This window comes from Salvelinus fontinalis, chromosome 2 (assembly GCF_029448725.1).
Source record: "Salvelinus fontinalis isolate EN_2023a chromosome 2, ASM2944872v1, whole genome shotgun sequence".
Taxonomy (NCBI): domain Eukaryota; kingdom Metazoa; phylum Chordata; class Actinopteri; order Salmoniformes; family Salmonidae; genus Salvelinus; species Salvelinus fontinalis.
The window spans coordinates 95,167,578-95,188,415 of record NC_074666.1 but is presented as its reverse complement, the minus strand read 5'-3'; the positions used below and the strand labels follow the sequence as shown (position 1 = coordinate 95,188,415).

Here is a 20,838-nt window from a genome sequence, read left to right as displayed (position 1 = left end):
ATACTGAGACAGCATCAGATACATGGACTACACATACTGAGACAGCATCAGATACATGGTCTACACATACTGAGACAGCATCAGATACATGGTCTACACATACTGAGACAGCATCAGATACATGGTCTACACATACTGAGACAGAGAGGAGCTGTTTCACTGTCCAGACAGCACCAGATACATGGTCTACACATACTGAGACAGCATCAGATACATGGTCTACACATACTGAGACAGCATCAGATACATGGTCTACACATACTGAGACAGAGAGGTGCTGTTTCACTGTCCAGACAGCATCAGATACATGGTCTACACATACTGAGACAGAGAGGTGCTGTTTCACTGTCCAGACAGCATCAGATACATGGTCTACACATACTGAGACAGCATCAGATACATGGTCTACACATACTGAGACAGCATCAGATACATGGTCTACACATACTGAGACAGAGAGGTGCTGTTTCACTGTCCAGACAGCATCAGATACATGGTCTACACATACTGAGACAGAGAGGTGCTGTTTCACTGTCCAGACAGCATCAGATACATGGTCTACACATACTGAGACAGAGAGGGGAGCTGTTTCACTGTCCAGACAGCATCAGATACATGGACTACACATACTGAGACAGAGAGGTGCTGTTTCACTGTCCAGACAGCATCAGATACATGGTCTACACATACTGAGACAGCATCAGATACATGGTCTACACATACTGAGACAGAGAGGTGCTGTTTCACTGTCCAGACAGCATCAGATACATGGTCTACACATACTGAGACAGCATCAGATACATGGTCTACACATACTGAGACAGAGAGGTGCTGTTTCACTGTCCAGACAGCATCAGATACATGGACTACACATACTGAGACAGAGAGGTGCTGTTTCACTGTCCAGACAGCATCAGATACATGGTCTACACATACTGAGACAGCATCAGATACATGGTCTACACATACTGAGACAGAGAGGAGCTGTTTCACTGTCCAGACAGCATCAGATACATGGACTACACATACTGAGACAGCACCAGATACATGGTCTACACATACTGAGACAGCATCAGATACATGGTCTACACATACTGAGACAGCATCAGATACATGGTCTACACATACTGAGACAGAGAGGTGCTGTTTCACTGTCCAGACAGCATCAGATACATGGACTACACATACTGAGACAGCACCAGATACATGGTCTACACATACTGAGACAGAGAGGGGAGCTGTTTCACTGTCCAGACAGCATCAGATACATGGACTACACATACTGAGACAGAGAGGAGCTGTTTCACTGTCCAGACAGCATCAGATACATGGTCTACACATACTGAGACAGCATCAGATACATGGACTACACATACTGAGACAGAGAGGTGCTGTTTCACTGTCCAGACAGCATCAGATACATGGACTACACATACTGAGACAGCACCAGATACATGGTCTACACATACTGAGACAGCATCAGATACATGGACTACACATACTGAGACAGAGAGGAGCTGTTTCACTGTCCAGACAGCATCAGATACATGGTCTACACATACTGAGACAGCATCAGATACATGGTCTACACATACTGAGACAGAGAGGTGCTGTTTCACTGTCCAGACAGCATCAGATACATGGACTACACATACTGAGACAGCATCAGATACATGGTCTACACATACTGAGACAGAGAGGAGCTGTTTCACTGTCCAGACAGCATCAGATACATGGACTACACATACTGAGACAGAGAGGTGCTGTTTCACTGTCCAGACAGCATCAGATACATGGACTACACATACTGAGACAGCACCAGATACATGGTCTACACATACTGAGACAGCATCAGATACATGGACTACACATACTGAGACAGAGAGGAGCTGTTTCACTGTCCAGACAGCATCAGATACATGGTCTACACATACTGAGACAGCATCAGATACATGGTCTACACATACTGAGACAGAGAGGTGCTGTTTCACTGTCCAGACAGCATCAGATACATGGACTACACATACTGAGACAGCATCAGATACATGGTCTACACATACTGAGACAGAGAGGAGCTGTTTCACTGTCCAGACAGCATCAGATACACGGTCTACACATACTGAGACAGCATCAGATACATGGTCTACACATACTGAGACAGCATCAGATACATGGTCTACACATACTGAGACAGCATCAGATACATGGTCTACACATACTGAGACAGAGAGGAGCTGTTTCACTGTCCAGACAGCATCAGAAACATGGTCTACACATACTGAGACAGCATCAGATACATGGTCTACACATACTGAGACAGCATCAGATACATGGTCTACACATACTGAGACAGAGAGGAGCTGTTTCACTGTCCAGACAGCATCAGATACATGGTCTACACATACTGAGACAGCATCAGATACATGGTCTACACATACTGAGACAGAGAGGTGCTGTTTCACTGTCCAGACAGCATCAGATACATGGACTACACATACTGAGACAGCATCAGATACATGGTCTACACATACTGAGACAGAGAGGAGCTGTTTCACTGTCCAGACAGCATCAGATACACGGTCTACACATACTGAGACAGCATCAGATACATGGTCTACACATACTGAGACAGCATCAGATACATGGTCTACACATACTGAGACAGAGAGGAGCTGTTTCACTGTCCAGACAGCATCAGAAACATGGTCTACACATACTGAGACAGCATCAGATACATGGTCTACACATACTGAGACAGCATCAGATACATGGTCTACACATACTGAGACAGAGAGGAGCTGTTTCACTGTCCAGACAGCACCAGATACATGGTCTACACATACTGAGACAGCATCAGATACATGGACTACACATACTGAGACAGCATCAGATACATGGTCTACACATACTGAGACAGCATCAGATACATGGTCTACACATACTGAGACAGAGAGGAGCTGTTTCACTGTCCAGACAGCACCAGATACATGGTCTACACATACTGAGACAGCATCAGATACATGGTCTACACATACTGAGACAGCATCAGATACATGGTCTACACATACTGAGACAGAGAGGTGCTGTTTCACTGTCCAGACAGCATCAGATACATGGTCTACACATACTGAGACAGAGAGGTGCTGTTTCACTGTCCAGACAGCATCAGATACATGGTCTACACATACTGAGACAGCATCAGATACATGGTCTACACATACTGAGACAGCATCAGATACATGGTCTACACATACTGAGACAGAGAGGTGCTGTTTCACTGTCCAGACAGCATCAGATACATGGTCTACACATACTGAGACAGAGAGGTGCTGTTTCACTGTCCAGACAGCATCAGATACATGGTCTACACATACTGAGACAGAGAGGGGAGCTGTTTCACTGTCCAGACAGCATCAGATACATGGACTACACATACTGAGACAGAGAGGTGCTGTTTCACTGTCCAGACAGCATCAGATACATGGTCTACACATACTGAGACAGCATCAGATACATGGTCTACACATACTGAGACAGAGAGGTGCTGTTTCACTGTCCAGACAGCATCAGATACATGGTCTACACATACTGAGACAGCATCAGATACATGGTCTACACATACTGAGACAGAGAGGTGCTGTTTCACTGTCCAGACAGCATCAGATACATGGACTACACATACTGAGACAGAGAGGTGCTGTTTCACTGTCCAGACAGCATCAGATACATGGTCTACACATACTGAGACAGCATCAGATACATGGTCTACACATACTGAGACAGAGAGGAGCTGTTTCACTGTCCAGACAGCATCAGATACATGGACTACACATACTGAGACAGCACCAGATACATGGTCTACACATACTGAGACAGCATCAGATACATGGTCTACACATACTGAGACAGCATCAGATACATGGTCTACACATACTGAGACAGAGAGGTGCTGTTTCACTGTCCAGACAGCATCAGATACATGGACTACACATACTGAGACAGCACCAGATACATGGTCTACACATACTGAGACAGAGAGGGGAGCTGTTTCACTGTCCAGACAGCATCAGATACATGGACTACACATACTGAGACAGAGAGGAGCTGTTTCACTGTCCAGACAGCATCAGATACATGGTCTACACATACTGAGACAGCATCAGATACATGGTCTACACATACTGAGACAGCATCAGATACATGGTCTACACATACTGAGACAGAGAGGAGCTGTTTCACTGTCCAGACAGCATCAGAAACATGGTCTACACATACTGAGACAGCATCAGATACATGGTCTACACATACTGAGACAGAGAGGAGCTGTTTCACTGTCCAGACAGCATCAGATACATGGTCTACACATACTGAGACAGAGAGGTGCTGTTTCACTGTCCAGACAGCATCAGATACATGGTCTACACATACTGAGACAGAGAGGTGCTGTTTCACTGTCCAGACAGCATCAGATACATGGTCTACACATACTGAGACAGCATCAGATACATGGTCTACACATACTGAGACAGCATCAGATACATGGTCTACACATACTGAGACAGAGAGGTGCTGTTTCACTGTCCAGACAGCATCAGATACATGGACTACACATACTGAGACAGCATCAGATACATGGTCTACACATACTGAGACAGCATCAGATACATGGTCTACACATACTGAGACAGAGAGGAGCTGTTTCACTGTCCAGACAGCACCAGATACATGGTCTACACATACTGAGACAGCATCAGATACATGGTCTACACATACTGAGACAGCATCAGATACATGGTCTACACATACTGAGACAGCACCAGATACATGGTCTACACATACTGAGACAGCACCAGATACATGGTCTACACATACTGAGACAGCATCAGATACATGGACTACACATACTGAGACAGAGAGGTGCTGTTTCACTGTCCAGACAGCGTCAGATACATGGACTACACATACTGAGACAGCATCAGATACATGGTCTACACATACTGAGACAGCATCAGATACATGGTCTACACATACTGAGACAGAGAGGAGCTGTTTCACTGTCCAGACAGCACCAGATACATGGTCTACACATACTGAGACAGAGAGGTGCTGTTTCACTGTCCAGACAGCATCAGATACATGGTCTACACATACTGAGACAGCATCAGATACATGGTCTACACATACTGAGACAGCATCAGATACATGGTCTACACATACTGAGACAGAGAGGTGCTGTTTCACTGTCCAGACAGCATCAGATACATGGTCTACACATACTGAGACAGAGAGGTGCTGTTTCACTGTCCAGACAGCACCAGATACATGGTCTACACATACTGATACAGCATCAGATACATGGTCTACACATACTGAGACAGAGAGGTGCTGTTTCACTGTCCAGACAGCGTCAGATACATGGTCTACATATACTGAGACAGCACCAGATACATGGTCTACATATACTGAGACAGCACCAGATACATGGTCTACACATACTGAGACAGCATCAGATACATGGTCTACACATACTGAGACAGCACCAGATACATGGTCTACACATACTGAGACAGCATCAGATACATGGTCTACACATACTGAGACAGAGAGGTGCTGTTTCACTGTCCAGACAGCATCAGATACATGGTCTACACATACTGAGACAGAGAGGTGCTGTTTCACTGTCCAGACAGCATCAGATACATGGTCTACACATACTGAGACAGCACCAGATACATGGACTACACATACTGAGACAGAGAGGAGCTGTTTCACTGTCCAGACAGCACCAGATACATGGTCTACATGGTCAGAAAGTATTGGCACCCCCTGCTTTAATTAACATGTAACTCTGTTTGTTGTGTTAACAGCCTGAATTCAAAATGGATTAAACTATATGTTATCTTCACCCATCTACACACAATACCCCATAATGACATCACAATACCCCATAATGACATCACAATACCCCATAATGACATCATAATACCCCATTCGAATTTATTGAAAATAAAATACAGAGATATCTCATTTACATAAGTATTCACACACCTGAGTCAATACATGTTTGAATCACCTTTGGCAGCGATTACAGCTGTGAGTCTTTCTGGGTCTCTAAGAGCTTTCCACACCTGGATTGTGCAACATTTGCACATAGTTTTTTTAATTTATTCTTCAAGCTCTGTCAAGTTGGTTGTTGATCATTGCTAGACAACCATTTTCAGGTCTTGCCGTAGATTTTCAAGTCGTTGTAAGTGAAAACTGTCACTAGGCCACTCAGGAACATTCAATGTCGTCTTGGTAAACAACTCCAGTGTATATTTGGCCTCGTGTTGTACGTTATTGTCCTGCTGAAAGGTCTCCCAGTGTCTGCTGGGAAACAGACTGAACCAGGTACCCCCTGTATATAGCCAGCCTTGTGTTGTGGGTTATTGTCCTGATGAAAGGTCTCCCAGTGTCTGCTGGGAAACAGACTGAACCAGGTACCCCCTGTATATAGCCAGCCTTGTGTTGTGGGTTATTGTCCTGATGAAAGGTCTCCCAGTGTCTGCTGGGAAACAGACTGAACCAGGTACCTCCTGTATATAGCCAGCCTTGTGTTGTGGGTTATTGTCCTGCTGAAAGGTCTCCCAGTGTCTGCTGGGAAAGACTGAACCAGGTACCCCCTGTATATAGCCAGCCTTGTGTTGTGGGTTATTGTCCTGATGAAAGGTCTCCCAGTGTCTGCTGGGAAACAGACTGAACCAGGTTTTCCTCGAGGATTTTGTCTCTTGCTTCGCTCTATTCTGTTTATTTTTATCCTAAAAAACTCCCTCGTCCTTGCCGATGACAAGCATACCAATAACATGATGCAGCCACCACCATGCTTGAAAATATGAAAAGTGGTACTCAGTGATGTTGTGTTGGATTTGCCCCAAAAATAACACTTTCAATTCAGGACATAAAGTTAATTTCTTTGCCACATTTCTTTGCATTTTTAATTTAGTGCCTCAACAAGATGCATGTTGTGGAATCTGTTGTTCTGTACAGTTAGGGTTGTTCTTCCTCTTCACGCTGTCATTTCCGTTTAGTATTGTGGAGTAACTACAATGTTGTTGATCCATCCAACCCCTTTTACACTGCTGCTGCTACTCTCTGTTTATCGTCTATACATAGTCACTTTAACTCTTCCTCCTCCTCCCTCTCTCTCCTTCCCCCTCCCTCTCTCTCTCCTCCTCCCTCCCTCTCCCCCTCCCTCCCCTCCCTCTCTCTCTCCTCCTCCCTCCCTCTCTCTCTCCTCCTCCCTCCCTCTCCCCCTCCCTCCCCTCCCTCTCTCTCTCCTTCTCCTCCTACTCTCTGTTTATCGTCTATACATAGTCACTTTAACTCTACCTAGATGTACATATGACCTCAATTAGCCCGACTAACCGGTGCCCCCATGTAAATATAGCCTCCACATTGACTCTGTACCGGTACCCCCTGTATATAGCCTCCACATTGACTCTGTACCGGTACCCCCTGTATATAGCCTCCACGTTGACTCTGTACCGGTACCCCCTGTATATAGCCTCCACATTGACTCTGTACCGGTACCCCCTGTATATAGCCTCCACATTGACTCTGTACCGGTACCCCCTGTATATAGCCTCCACGTTGACTCTGTACCGGTACCCCCTGTATATAGCCTCCACATTGACTCTGTACCGGTACCCCCTGTATATAGCCTCCATGTTGACTCTGTACCGGTACCCCCTGTATATAGCCTCCACATTGACTCTGTACCGGTACCCCCTGTATATAGCCTCCACGTTGACTCTGTACCGGTACCCCCTGTATATAGCCTCCACATTGAATCTGTACCGGTACCCCCTGTATATAGCCTCCACATTGACTCTGTACCGGTACCCCCTGTATATAGCCTCCACGTTGACTCTGTACCGGTACCCCCTGTATATAGCCTCCACATTGACTCTGTACCGGTACCCCCTGTATATAGCCTCCACATTGACTCTGTACCGGTACCCCCTGTATATAGCCTCCACGTTGACTCTGTACCGGTACCCCCTGTATATAGCCTCCACGTTGACTCTGTACCGGTACCCCCTGTATATAGCCTCCACATTGACTCTGTACCGGTACCCCCTGTATATAGCCTCCACGTTGACTCTGTACCGGTACCCCCTGTATATAGCCTCCACATTGACTCTGTACCGGTACCCCCTGTATATAGTCTCCACATTGACTCTGTACCGGTACCCCCTGTATATAGCCTCCACATTGAATCTGTACCGGTACCCCCTGTATATAGCCTCCACATTGACTCTGTACCGGTACCCCCTGTATATAGCCTCCACGTTGACTCTGTACCGGTACCCCCTGTATATAGCCTCCACATTGACTCTGTACCGGTACCCCCTGTATATAGCCTCCACATTGACTCTGTACCGGTACCCCCTGTATATAGCCTCCACGTTGACTCTGTACCGGTACCCCCTGTATATAGCCTCCACATTGACTCTGTACCGGTACCCCCTGTATATAGCCTCCACGTTGACTCTGTACCGGTACCCCCTGTATATAGCCTCCACATTGACTCTGTACCGGTACCCCCTGTATATAGCCTCCACGTTGACTCTGTACCGGTACCCCCTGTATATAGCCTCCACGTTGACTCTGTACCGGTACCCCCTGTATATAGTCTCCACATTGACTCTGTACCGGTACCCCCTGTATATAGCCTCCACATTGAATCTGTACCGGTACCCCCTGTATATAGCCTCCACATTGACTCTGTACCGGTACCCCCTGTATATAGCCTCCACATTGACTCTGTACCGGTACCCCCTGTATGTAGCCTCCACATTGACTCTGTACCGGTACCCCCTGTATATAGCCTCCACATTGACTCTGTACCGGTACCCCCCTGTATATAGCCTCCACATTGACCTTGTACCGGTACCCCCTGTATATAGCCTCCACATTGACTCTGTACCGGTACCCCCTGTATATAGCCTCCACGTTGACTCTGTACCGTAACCCCCTGTATATAGCCTCCACATTGACTCTGTACCGTAACACCCTGTATATAGCCTCCACATTGACTCTGTACCGGTACCCCCTGTATATAGCCTCCACATTGACTCTGTACCGGTACCCCCTGTATATAGCCTCCACATTGACTCTGTACCGGTACCCCCTGAATATAGCCTCCACATTGACTCTGTACCGGTACCCCCTGTATATAGTCTCCACATTGACTCTGTACCGGTACCCCCTGTATATAGCCTCCACATTGACTCTGTACCGTAATACCCTGTATATAGCCTCCACATTGACTCTGTACCGGTACCCCCTGTATATAGCCTCCACGTTGACTCTGTACCGGTACCCCCTGTATATAGCCTCCACATTGACTCTGTACCGGTACCCCCTGTATATAGCCTCCACATTGACTCTGTACCGGTACCCCCTGTATATAGCCTCCACATTGACTCTGTACCGGTACCCCCTGTATATAGCCTCCACATTGACTCTGTACCGGTACCCCCTGTATATAGCCTCCACATTGACTCTGTACCGGTACCCCCTGTATATAGCCTCCACATTGACTCTGTACCGGTACCCCCTGTATATAGCCTCCACATTGACTCTGTACCGGTACCCCCTGTATATAGCCTCCACATTGACTCTGTACCGGTACCCCCTGTATATAGCCTCCACATTGACTCTGTACCGGTACCTCCTGTATATAGACTCCACATTGACTCTGTACCGGTACCCCCTGTATATAGCCTCCACATTGACTCTGTACCGGTACCCCCTGTATATAGCCTCCACATTGACTCTGTACCGGTATCCCCTGTATATAGCCCCCACATTGACTCTGTACCGGTACCCCCTGTATATAGCCTCCACATTGACTCTGTACCGGTACCCCCTGTATATAGCCTCCACATTGACTCTGTACCGGTACCTCCTGTATATAGACTCCACATTGACTCTGTACCGGTACCCCCTGTATATAGCCTCCACATTGACTCTGTACCGGTACCCCCTGTATATAGTCTCGCTACTGTTATTTTCACTGTCATTACTTTTTTTTTTCACTGTCATTTTTTTTCTTTACATATCTATTGTTTACCTAATACCAATTGTTTTACTTAAATTGCACTGTTGGTTAAGGGCTTGTAAGTAAACATTTCACTGTAAGGTCTACTACACCTGTTGTATTCGGTTTTCTCCTATCACAGCCATTAAACTCTTTAACTGTTTTAAAGTCACCATTGGCCTCATGGTGAAATCCCTGAGCAGTTTCCTTCCTCTCCGGCAACTAAGTTAGGAAGGACGCCTGTATCTTTGTTGTGACTGGGTGTATTGATACACCATCTAAAGTGTAATTAATAACTTCACCATCAAAGGTTTGATTCTGTGGTTGAAATTCACTGCTCAACGTGAGGGACCTTACAGATAATTGTATGTGGGGGGAACAGAGATGAGGTAGTCATTCAACAATCATGTAAAACACTATATATACATTATTATTGCACAACACAGTGAGTCCATGCAACTTATGTGACTTGTTCAGCACATTTTTACTACGGATTTAGACTGACCATAACAAAGGGGTTTAATAGTTATTGACTCAAGACATTTCAGCTTTGAATTTTTAATTGATTTGTACACATTTCTAAAAACATCATTCCACTTTGACATTAATCTACATTTCATCCATTTTAAATTCAGGCTGTAATGGAAAAGGTCAAGAATACTTTCTGAAGACACATCACTGTCTGGATATTAATCTGTCTCTCCCTCCCTCTCTCTCTCTGTCTCTCTCTCTGTCTCTCTCTCTGTCTCTCTCTCTGTCTCTCTCTCTGTCTCTCTCTCTGTCTCTCTCTCTCTCTGTCTCTCTCTCTGTCTCTCTCTCTCTGTCTCTCTCTCTCTCTGTCTCTCTCTCTGTCTCTCTCTCTCTGTCTCTCTCTCTCTGTCTCTCTCTCTCTGTCTCTCTCTCTCTGTCTCTCTCTGTCTCTCTCTCTCTGTCTCTCTCTCTCTCTGTCTCTCTCTCTGTCTCTCTCTCTCTGTCTCTCTCTCTCTGTCTCTCTCTCTCTGTCTCTCTCTCTCTCTCTCTGTCTCTCTCTCTCTCCCTCCCTCCCTCCCTCCCTCCCTCCCTCCCTCTCTCTCTCTCCTTCTCCTCCTTTAGTTTTAACAGAATAGATATCCCTCCCTACGAGTCGTACGAGAAACTTTATGAGAAGCTGCTGACGGCCGTGGAGGAAACGTGTGGCTTCGCTGTGGAGTGACACACAATAACCCTACAGAACTACTATTGACCAATCACAGGACAATACCACCTAACTCCTCCCATCCCCACTGATCTCCAGGGGAACTGGCATCATGGGTCACGGCCGGGTTTGTTACCATGGTTGCACGATCCGGGGATGTCATGGCTTCCTGTATTTTAGAGGTTTTTCAGATTTTGAAGAAACATTTTTATCCTTCAGTTTTATCGAGCTATGATGTCACTCTTCAGAACAACCAATGACTTTGATTCTGTCTCCAATCACACGCAGTCTCTGTACAGAATAAGCCAATCAGAGACGATCTGAGCTGAAATCCTCCAATCAGAAAGCAGATTGATTAATGTTCATGTTTGACCACTGTTTGTGTGTGTGTGTGTGTGTGTGTGTGTGTGTGTGTGTGTGTGTGTGTGTGTGTGTGTGTGTGTGTGTGTGTGTGTGTGTGTGTGTGTGTGTGTGTGTGTGTGTGTGTGTGTGGCACCTGGTCCTCTGTAAAATGGTATTGAGCCTGTCTGTCTCTCTGATTATTATTTTATTTATTTACTGTGATGATGATACTGACCTGCTGCTACTCTACAGAGACGGACCCCCTAACTCCTCCTCTCATCCCTCCTTCTCTTCTCATCCCTCCTTCTCCTCTCATCCCTCCTTCTTTCGTCTCCCTCTCTCTTCATCCCTCCTCCTCTCCTCTCATCCCTCCTTCTCCTCTCATCCCTCCTTCTCCTCTCATCCCTCCTTCTTTCGTCTCCCTCTCTCCTCATCCCTCTCCTTCTCTCATTCCTCTTTCTCTTCTCCTCCCTCCTTCTCTCATCCCTCTCTCCTCTCATCCCTCCTCCCTCCTCCTCCCTCTCTCCTCCTCCCTCTCTCCCTCACTCACAGCCATTAACCCTCTCTCCTCTCATCCCTCCCTCTCTCCTCTCATCCATCCCTCTCCTCTCATCTCTCCTCCACTCCTATTCAGACCCCTTATTAACCCTAGGTTAACCTTCTCTCCTCTCATCCCTCCCTCTCCCCTCTCATCCCTCTCATCCCTCTCCTCCACTCCTATTCAGACCCCTTAGTAACCCTAGGTTAACCCTCTCTCCTCTCATCCCTCCCTCTCCCCTCTCATCCCTCTCCTCTCATCCATCCCTCTCATCTCTCCTCCACTCCTATTCAGACCCCTTATTAACCCTAGGTTAACCTTCTCTCCTCTCATCCATCCCTCTCCTCTCATCTCTCCTCCACTCCTATTCAGACCCCTTAGTAACCCTAGGTTAACCTTCTCTCCTCTCATCCTCCCTCATCCTTGTTCGGGTTCGTCTGGGTCTGACAAACAGACTGGCTGTGAGCTCCACAATAATCTAACCTGTCTCACTCCCCAGCCTGTCTCACTCCCCAGCCTGTCTCACTCCCCACAACTGTCTGAAATATGCAATAAACCCCCAAATTTCACCTCTCTATCTCTGTCCCCCCCCCTACCTCCATCCCTCTCTCTCTCCATCTCTGCCCCCCCCCCTACCTCCATCCCTCTCTCTCTATCTCTGCCCCCCCCCCTATCCTCCATCCCTCTCTCTCTCCATCTGTGTCCCACCCTATCCTCCATCCCTCTCTCTCTCCATCTGTGTCCCACCCTACCTCCATCCCTCTCTCTCTCCATCTCTGTCCCCCACCCTACCTCCATCCCTCTCTCCATCTGTCCCACCCTACCTCCATCCCTCTCTCTCTCCATCTCTGTCCCCCCCCCTATCCTCCATCTCTCTCTCTCTCCATCCCCCTCTGTCTCCCTCTCCTGAACAGACAGACAAAAGGTTGGGGAATGGTTACTATGGTTACGTTTCTGTTTATTTTTCTCCCTTGAATGAGTGAATCCCAACCGTCGTTAAAAACCTCCATAGAAACAAAAAAGAAATCCAACTAAACGATGAAGGTCAAAGATGATGAGGACGTTGGTGGAACGTAAACAGAGGACTGCACTCGCACGATGAGTGACCTCTGACCTGAGACCGGATGCCTTGAGGCTTTAGCTCAGTGGGCTACAGGACCGCGGAACGAGTGTGTCGTGACAGCGGAGAAGGGTGTTCGTTGTGTGGAGATGGAAGCAGAGTATTGTAACTTCCTGGCTACTAAACATTAATGACAAAATACTGTGTAAATCAGATTCTATTAAAGAAACTAAATTGAAAAATAAAGTCAAAGTGTTCCACCGTGTCTTTATTCTGGAGAATAACTGGTGCAAATCATAATGGAGGATTCATGACAAAAGCCTTAACATACAACGACACATAGACATTTGTTAAAGACAAAACATGCCCTGAATCTCATTGCTGATATGACATGTAGAATGTATAGTATACAGTATAAGATCTGACGTTTGTTAAAATATATATATTCTTAAACCTGTGTGTTTGGTTATGTTTCTTTGTTAAATATGCATTTTAAATGTATTATTCAACTTCCGTATATGTTTGTATAATTGGAAAGTTAAAAGAAAGAAAACGATGACCCGTAACGTTGGTGGTAGGAACCTTGAGCTACGTACCTTGGTAATCAGGGGACTGATAACAACGACGGACCAGGAAGCGACGTTTTCGAAATAGCAAGAAATGCAAAAGGTTTATAAACGTTTAAATGCAGTGAGAACTCTAGAATTGTGTTCAACCAATATTTATCAGATAAGGCAAGAAAGAGGGACCTTCCGTCTGCGCTAACATCGCTAGTAAGTTAGACCATAGAGGTGTAGTCATTGTGCTACCAGCCATGTGGGGGGAGATCGACCCTGCTCCCGATCCCAGTCCGCCTGGCAGCGTTGAACCAGTGGCCTTCAGACAGCCCGAACCCCGGCGACCACAGCCCGAACCCCGGCGACCACAGCCCGAGCCCAGGGGAACCGGACCAGCTTCTAGCTGCTCTGCAACCGCCCACACCGAAGAGGACGAGCCGCAGGACGAGTCGCAGGACAACCAGGTGAGAAGCAGCAACAAGGAGAGAGATAGTGACGTAAAAACCAGATGATATTGATAACTACGCCCCTTTCATCTGTGATGTTAATGTGTGAACTAGTTAGCTACCAACCGGTGAATGACAAGGGATTGGCGAACACAAGACAAGTGTGTGCGTGTGCGTGTGTGTGTGTGTCTTCCCAGGCGGATACCAGCGGTGTGTGTGCCATGGTGGAGGTGGTGGCTGTGAGTGGTGTCCAGGTGAAGAGCCAGCAGGTAGATGAGGCAGAGCTGACCTTAGCCCAGCGGAGAGAGGAGCTGCTGGGACAGTACCGGATCAGGCCCCTGGTGTTTCTGGAGCGATACCAGGTACCTCTTTTCTCAAACCCTGACAACCAGAACCAGGTTGGTCTTTCTGGTCTTTCTTTTACTGTCTCTGAAGATGAGAACCTCGTGATTAAATAAAAGATTAGAAAGTTAAATTATGTTTGAAATCTATATTTCTAGACACATTCTTTACACTTATTGTTGTGGAGACACGAATGCTTTGTCATCTCATTCACTTACTGTATTCACACAGTATCTTTGTACAGTGGGGCAAAAAAGTATTTAGTCAGCCACCAATTGTGCAAGTTCTCCCACTTAAAAAGATGAAATAGGCCTGTAATTCATCATAGGTACACTTCAACTATGACAGACAAGATGAGAAGAAAAAAATCCAGAAAATCACATTGTAGGATTTTTAATGAATTTATTTGCAAATTATGGTGGAAAATAAGTATTTGGTCAATAACAAAAGTTTATCTCAATACTTTGTTATATACCTTTTGTTGGCAATGACAGAGGTCAAACGTTTTCTGTAAGTCTTCACAAGGTTTTCACACACTGTTGCTGGTATTTTGGCCCATTCCTCCATGCAGATCTCCTCTAGAGCAGTGATGTTTTGGGGCTGTTGCTGGGCAACACGGACTTTCAACTCCCTCCAAAGATTTTCTATGGGGTTGAGATCTGGAGACTGGCTAGGCCACTCCAGGACCTTGAAATGTTTCTTACGAAGCCACTCCTTCGTTGCCCGGGCGGTGTGTTTGGGATCATTGTCATGCTGAAAGACCCAGCCACGTTTCATCTTCAATGCCCTTGCTGATGGAAGGAGGTTTTCACTCAAAATCTCACGATACATGGCCCCATTCATTCTGTCCTTTACACGGATCAGTCGTCCTGGTCCCTTTGCAGAAAAACAGCCCCAAAGCATGATGTTTCCACCCCCATGCTTCACAGTAGGTATGGTGTTCTTTGGATGCAACTCAGCATTCTTTGTCCTCCAAACACGACGAGTTGAGTTTTTACCAAAAAGTTCTATTTTGGTTTCATCTGACCATATGACATTCTCCCAATCTTCTTCTGGATCATCCAAATGCTCTCTAGCAAACTTCAGACGGGCCTGGACATGTACTGGCTTAAGCAGGGGGACACGTCTGGCACTGCAGGATTTGAGTCCCTGGCGGCGTAGTGTGTTACTGATGGTAGGCTTTGTTACTTTGGTCCCAGCTCTCTGCAGGTCATTCACTAGGTCCCCCCGTGTGGTTCTGGGATTTTTGCTCACCGTTCTTGTGATCATTTTGACCCCACGGGGTGAGATCTTGCGTGGAGCCCCAGATCGAGGGAGATTATCAGTGGTCTTGTATGTCTTCCATTTCCTAATAATTGCTCCCACAGTTGATTTCTTCAAACCAAGCTGCTTACCTATTGCAGATTCAGTCTTCCCAGCCTGGTGCAGGTCTACAATTTTGTTTCTGGTGTTGTCCTTTGACAGCTCTTTGGTCTTGGCCATAGTGGAGTTTGGAGTGTGACTGTTTGAGGTTGTGGACAGGTGTCTTTTATACTGATAACAAGTTCAAACAGGTGCCATTAATACAGGTAACGAATGGAGGACAGAGGAGCCTCTTAAAGAAGAAGTTACAGGTCTGTGAGAGCCAGAAATCTTGCTTGTTTGTAGGTGACCAAATACTTATTTTCCACCATAATTTGCAAATAAATTCATTAAAAATCCTACAATGTGATTTTCTGGATTTTATTTTCTCATTTTGTCTGTCATAGTTGAAGTGTACCTATGATGAAAATTACAGGCCTCTCTCATCTTTTTAAGTGGGAGAACTTGCACAATTGGTGGCTGACTAAATACTTTTTTGCCCCACTGTATCTGAAACTGGCCTGAGTACGACTTGGTTTGTATAGAGACTGGCATATGACCAAACCCTGCTCCCCCATCACCTCTGACCCTCTGTCCCATCACCTCTGACCTCTAACCCTCTGTCCCATCACCTCTGACCCTCTGTCCCATCACCTCTGACCCTCTGTCCCATCACCTCTGACCTCTGACCCTCTGTCCCATCACCTCTAACCCTCTGTCCCATCACCTCTAACCCTCTGTCCCATCACCTCTGACCCTCTGACCCATCACCTCTAACCCTCTGTCCCATCACCTCTAACCCTCTGTCCCATCACCTCTGACCCTCTGTCCCATCACCTCTAACCCTCTGTCCCATCACCTCTGACCCTCTGTCCCATCACCTCTGACCCTCTGTCCCATCACCTCTAACCCTCTGTCCCATCACCTCTGACCTCTAACCCTCTGTCCCATCACCTCTGTCCCATCACCTCTGACCCTCTGTCCCATCACCTCTGACCCTCTGTCCCATCACCTCTGACCTCTAACCCTCTGTCCCATCACCTCTAACCCTCTGTCCCATCACCTCTAACCCTCTGTCCCATCACCTCTGACCTCTGACCCTCTGTCCCATCACCTCTGACCTCTAACCCTCTGTCCCATCACCTCTGACCTCTAACCCTCTGTCCCATCACCTCTGACCTCTAACCCTCTGTCCCATCACCTCTGACCCTCTGTCCCATCACCTCTGACCCTCTGTCCCATCACCTCTGACCTCTGACCATCTGTCCCATCACCTCTGACCTCTAACCCTCTGTCCCATTACCTCTGACCTCTAACCCTCTGTCCCATCACCTCTGTCCCATCACCTCTGACCCTCTGTCCCATCACCTCTGACCCTCTGTCCCATCACCTCTAACCCTCTGTCCCATCACCTCTGACCTCTAACCCTCTGTCCCATCACCTCTAACCCTCTGTCCCATCACCTCTAACCCTCTGTCCCATCACCTCTAACCCTCTGTCCCATCACCTCTGACCTCTAACCCTCTGTCCCATCACCTCTGACCTCTAACCCTCTGTACCATCACCTCTAACCCTCTGTCCCATCACCTCTAACCCTCTGTCCCATCACCTCTGTCCCATCACCTCTGACCTCTAACCCTCTGTCCCATCACCTCTGACCTCTGACCCTCTGTCCCATCACCTCTAACCCTCTGTCCCATCACCTCTAACCCTCTGTCCCATCACCTCTGACCTCTAACCCTCTGTCCCATCACCTCTAACCCTCTGTCCCATCACCTCTGACCTCTAACCCTCTGTCCCATCACCTCTGACCTCTAACCCTCTGTCCCATCACCTCTGACCCTCTGTCCCATCACCTCTGACCTCTAACCCTCTGTCCCATCACCTCTAACCCTCTGTCCCATCACCTCTGACCTCTAACCCTCTGTCCCATCACCTCTGACCTCTAACCCTCTGTCCCATCACCTCTGACCTCTAACCCTCTGTCCCATCACCTCTGTCCCATCACCTCTGACCCTCTGTCCCATCACCTCTGACCTCTAACCCTCTGTCCCATCACCTCTGACCCTCTGTCCCATCACCTCTGACCCTCTGTCCCATCACCTCTGACCTCTAACCCTCTGTCCCATCACCTCTAACCCTCTGTCCCATCACCTCTGACCCTCTGTCCCATCACCTCTGACCCTCTGTCCCATCACCTCTGACCTCTAACCCTCTGTCCCATCACCTCTGACCCTCTGTCCCATCACCTCTGACCCTCTGTCCCATCACCTCTAACCCTCTGTCCCATCACCTCTGACCTCTAACCCTCTGTCCCATCACCTCTGACCTCTAACCCTCTGTCCCATCACCTCTGACCTCTAACTCTCTGTCCCATCACCTCTGACCTCTAACCCTCTGTCCCATCACCTCTGACCTCTAACCCTCTGTCCCATCACCTCTGACCTCTGACCCTCTGTCCCATCACCTCTAACCCTCTGTCCCATCACCTCTGACCCTCTGTCCCATCACCTCTGACCTCTAACCCTCTGTCCCATCACCTCTGACCCTCTGTCTCATCACCTCTGACCTCTAACCCTCTGTCCCATCACCTCTGACCCTCTGTCCCATCACCTCTGACCTCTAACCCTCTGTCCCATCACCTCTGACCTCTGACCCTCTGTCCCATCACTTCTAACCCTCTGTCCCATCACCTCTGACCTCTAACCCTCTGTCCCATCACCTCTGACCTCTGTCCCATCACCTCTGACCTCTAACCCTCTGTCCCATCACCTCTGACCCTCTGTCCCATCACCTCTAACCCTCTGTCCCATCACCTCTGACCTCTAACTCTCTGTCCCATCACCTCTGACCTCTGACCCTCTGTCCCATCACCTCTGACCCTCTGTCCCATCACCTCTGACCCTCTGTCCCATCACCTCTAACCCTCTGTCCCATCACCTCTGTCCCATCACCTCTAACCCTCTGTCCCATCACCTCTGACCTCTAACCCTCTGTCCCATCACCTCTGACCCTCTGTCCCATCACCTCTAACCCTCTGTCCCATCACCTCTAACCCTCTGTCCCATCACCTCTGACCTCTAACCCTCTGTCCCATCACCTCTGACCTCTAACCCTCTGTCCCATCACCTCTGACCTCTAACCCTCTGTCCCATCACCTCTAACCCTCTGTCCCATCACCTCTAACCCTCTGTCCCATCACCTCTGACCTCTAACCCTCTGTCCCATCCCCTCTGACCTCTAACCCTCTGTCCCATCACCTCTGACCTCTGACCCTCTGTCCCATCACCTCTGACCCTCTGTCCCATCACCTCTGACCTCTAACCCTCTGTCCCATCACCTCTGACCTCTAACCCTCTGTCCCATCACCTCTGACCTCTAACCCTCTGTCCCATCACCTCTGACCTCTAACCCTCTGTCCCATCACCTCTAACCCTCTGTCCCATCACCTCTAACCCTCTGTCCCATCACCTCTAACCCTCTGTCCCATCACCTCTGACCTCGGACCCTCTGTCCCATCACCTCTGACCTCTAACCCTCTGTCCCATCACCTCTGACCTCTAACCCTCTGTCCCATCACCTCTGACCTCTAACCCTCTGTCCCATCACCTCTGACCTCTAACCCTCTGTCCCATCACCTCTGACCTCTAACCCTCTGTCCCATCACCTCTAACCCTCTGTCCCATCACCTCTGACCTCTAACCCTCTGTCCCATCACCTCTAACCCTCTGTCCCATCACCTCTAACCCTCTGTCCCATCACCTCTGACCCTCTGTCCCATCACCTCTGACCTCTAACCCTCTGTCCCATCACCTCTGACCTCTAACCCTCTGTCCCATCACCTCTGACCTCTAACCCTCTGTCCCATCACCTCTGACCTCTAACCCTCTGTCCCATCACCTCTGACCTCTAACCCTCTCCCACAGGCCCACCTGAAGCCACAGCACCTGTCAGCGTTCTGCCATCTGACTTCTGACCCCCGGGCGCAGTACTACTGCCGGGAGGTGAGGCGGAGAGCAGCGGGACGCGCCAACAGGACCCGGGTACGCAACCAACGCTACGCTGCCCTCAGGGAGCTGCAGAGGGGTGAGCCTAGCAACCAATCACAGACCCTGGTACTCAGTGTTCAGCACCAATCACAGACCCTGGTACTCAGTGTTCTGCACCAATCACAGACCCTGGTACTCAGTCTTCAGCACCAATCACAGACCCTGGTACTCAGTCTTCAGCACCAATCACAGACCCTGGTACTCAGTCTTCAGCACCAATCACAGACCCTGGTACTCAGTCTTCAGCACCAATCACAGACCCTGGTACTCAAACACTGATACTCACCCAGGTCTAGGGTTGTAAAGCTACTGGTAATCAGCGGTGGAAAAAGGACCCAATTGTCATAGTTGAGTAACAGTAAAGATTCCTTAATAGAAAATGACTCCAGTAAAAGTGAAAGTCACCCAGTAAAATACTACTTGAGTAAAAGTCTGAAAGTATTTGGTTTTAAATATACTTAAATATCAAAAGTAGAAGTATAAATCACTTCAAATTCCTTATACTAAGCAAACCAGATGGCACCAGGGGACATTTACACTCAGACGACATTTACAAACGAAACGTGTGTTTAGTGAGTCCTCCAGATCAGAGGCAGTAGAGATGACCAGGGATGTTCTCTGTTTAGTGAGTCCTCCAGATCAGAGGCAGTAGAGATGACCAGGGATGTTCTCTGTTTAGTGAGTCCTCCAGATCAGAGGCAGTAGGGATGACCAGGGATGTTCTCTGTTTAGTGAGTCCTCCAGATCAGAGGCAGTAGGGATGACCAGGGATGTTCTCTGTTTAGTGAGTCCTCCAGATCAGAGGCAGTAGGGATGACCAGGGATGTTCTCTGTTTAGTGAGTCCTCCAGATCAGAGGCAGTAGGGATGACCAGGGATGTTCTCTGTTTAGTGAGTCCACCAGAT

At 48.0% G+C, this 20,838-nt stretch overlaps 2 protein-coding genes across 3 annotated transcripts in view; both read left to right on the top strand.

Moving 5' to 3' along the window:
• LOC129832338 (E3 ubiquitin-protein ligase SMURF1-like) overlaps positions 1 to 11,884 on the top strand; it is a 54,709-nt gene extending 42,825 nt beyond the window's left edge. For both annotated transcript variants that reach the window (XM_055896347.1, XM_055896338.1), the window contains exon 17: positions 11,177 to 11,884. In XM_055896347.1, coding sequence (XP_055752322.1) covers positions 11,177 to 11,276 — 100 coding nt within the window. In that variant the 3' untranslated portion in view covers positions 11,277 to 11,884. The remainder of the gene's footprint in view (positions 1 to 11,176) is intronic.
• A 1,913-nt stretch (positions 11,885 to 13,797) lies between these two features.
• The window catches only part of LOC129832332 (coiled-coil domain-containing protein 97-like), a 32,271-nt gene continuing 25,230 nt past the window's right edge, over positions 13,798 to 20,838 (top strand). The window contains exons 1-3 of the mRNA XM_055896326.1: positions 13,798 to 14,219; positions 14,399 to 14,563; positions 19,811 to 19,970. Coding sequence (XP_055752301.1) covers positions 14,013 to 14,219; positions 14,399 to 14,563; positions 19,811 to 19,970 — 532 coding nt within the window. The 5' untranslated portion in view covers positions 13,798 to 14,012. The remainder of the gene's footprint in view (positions 14,220 to 14,398; positions 14,564 to 19,810; positions 19,971 to 20,838) is intronic.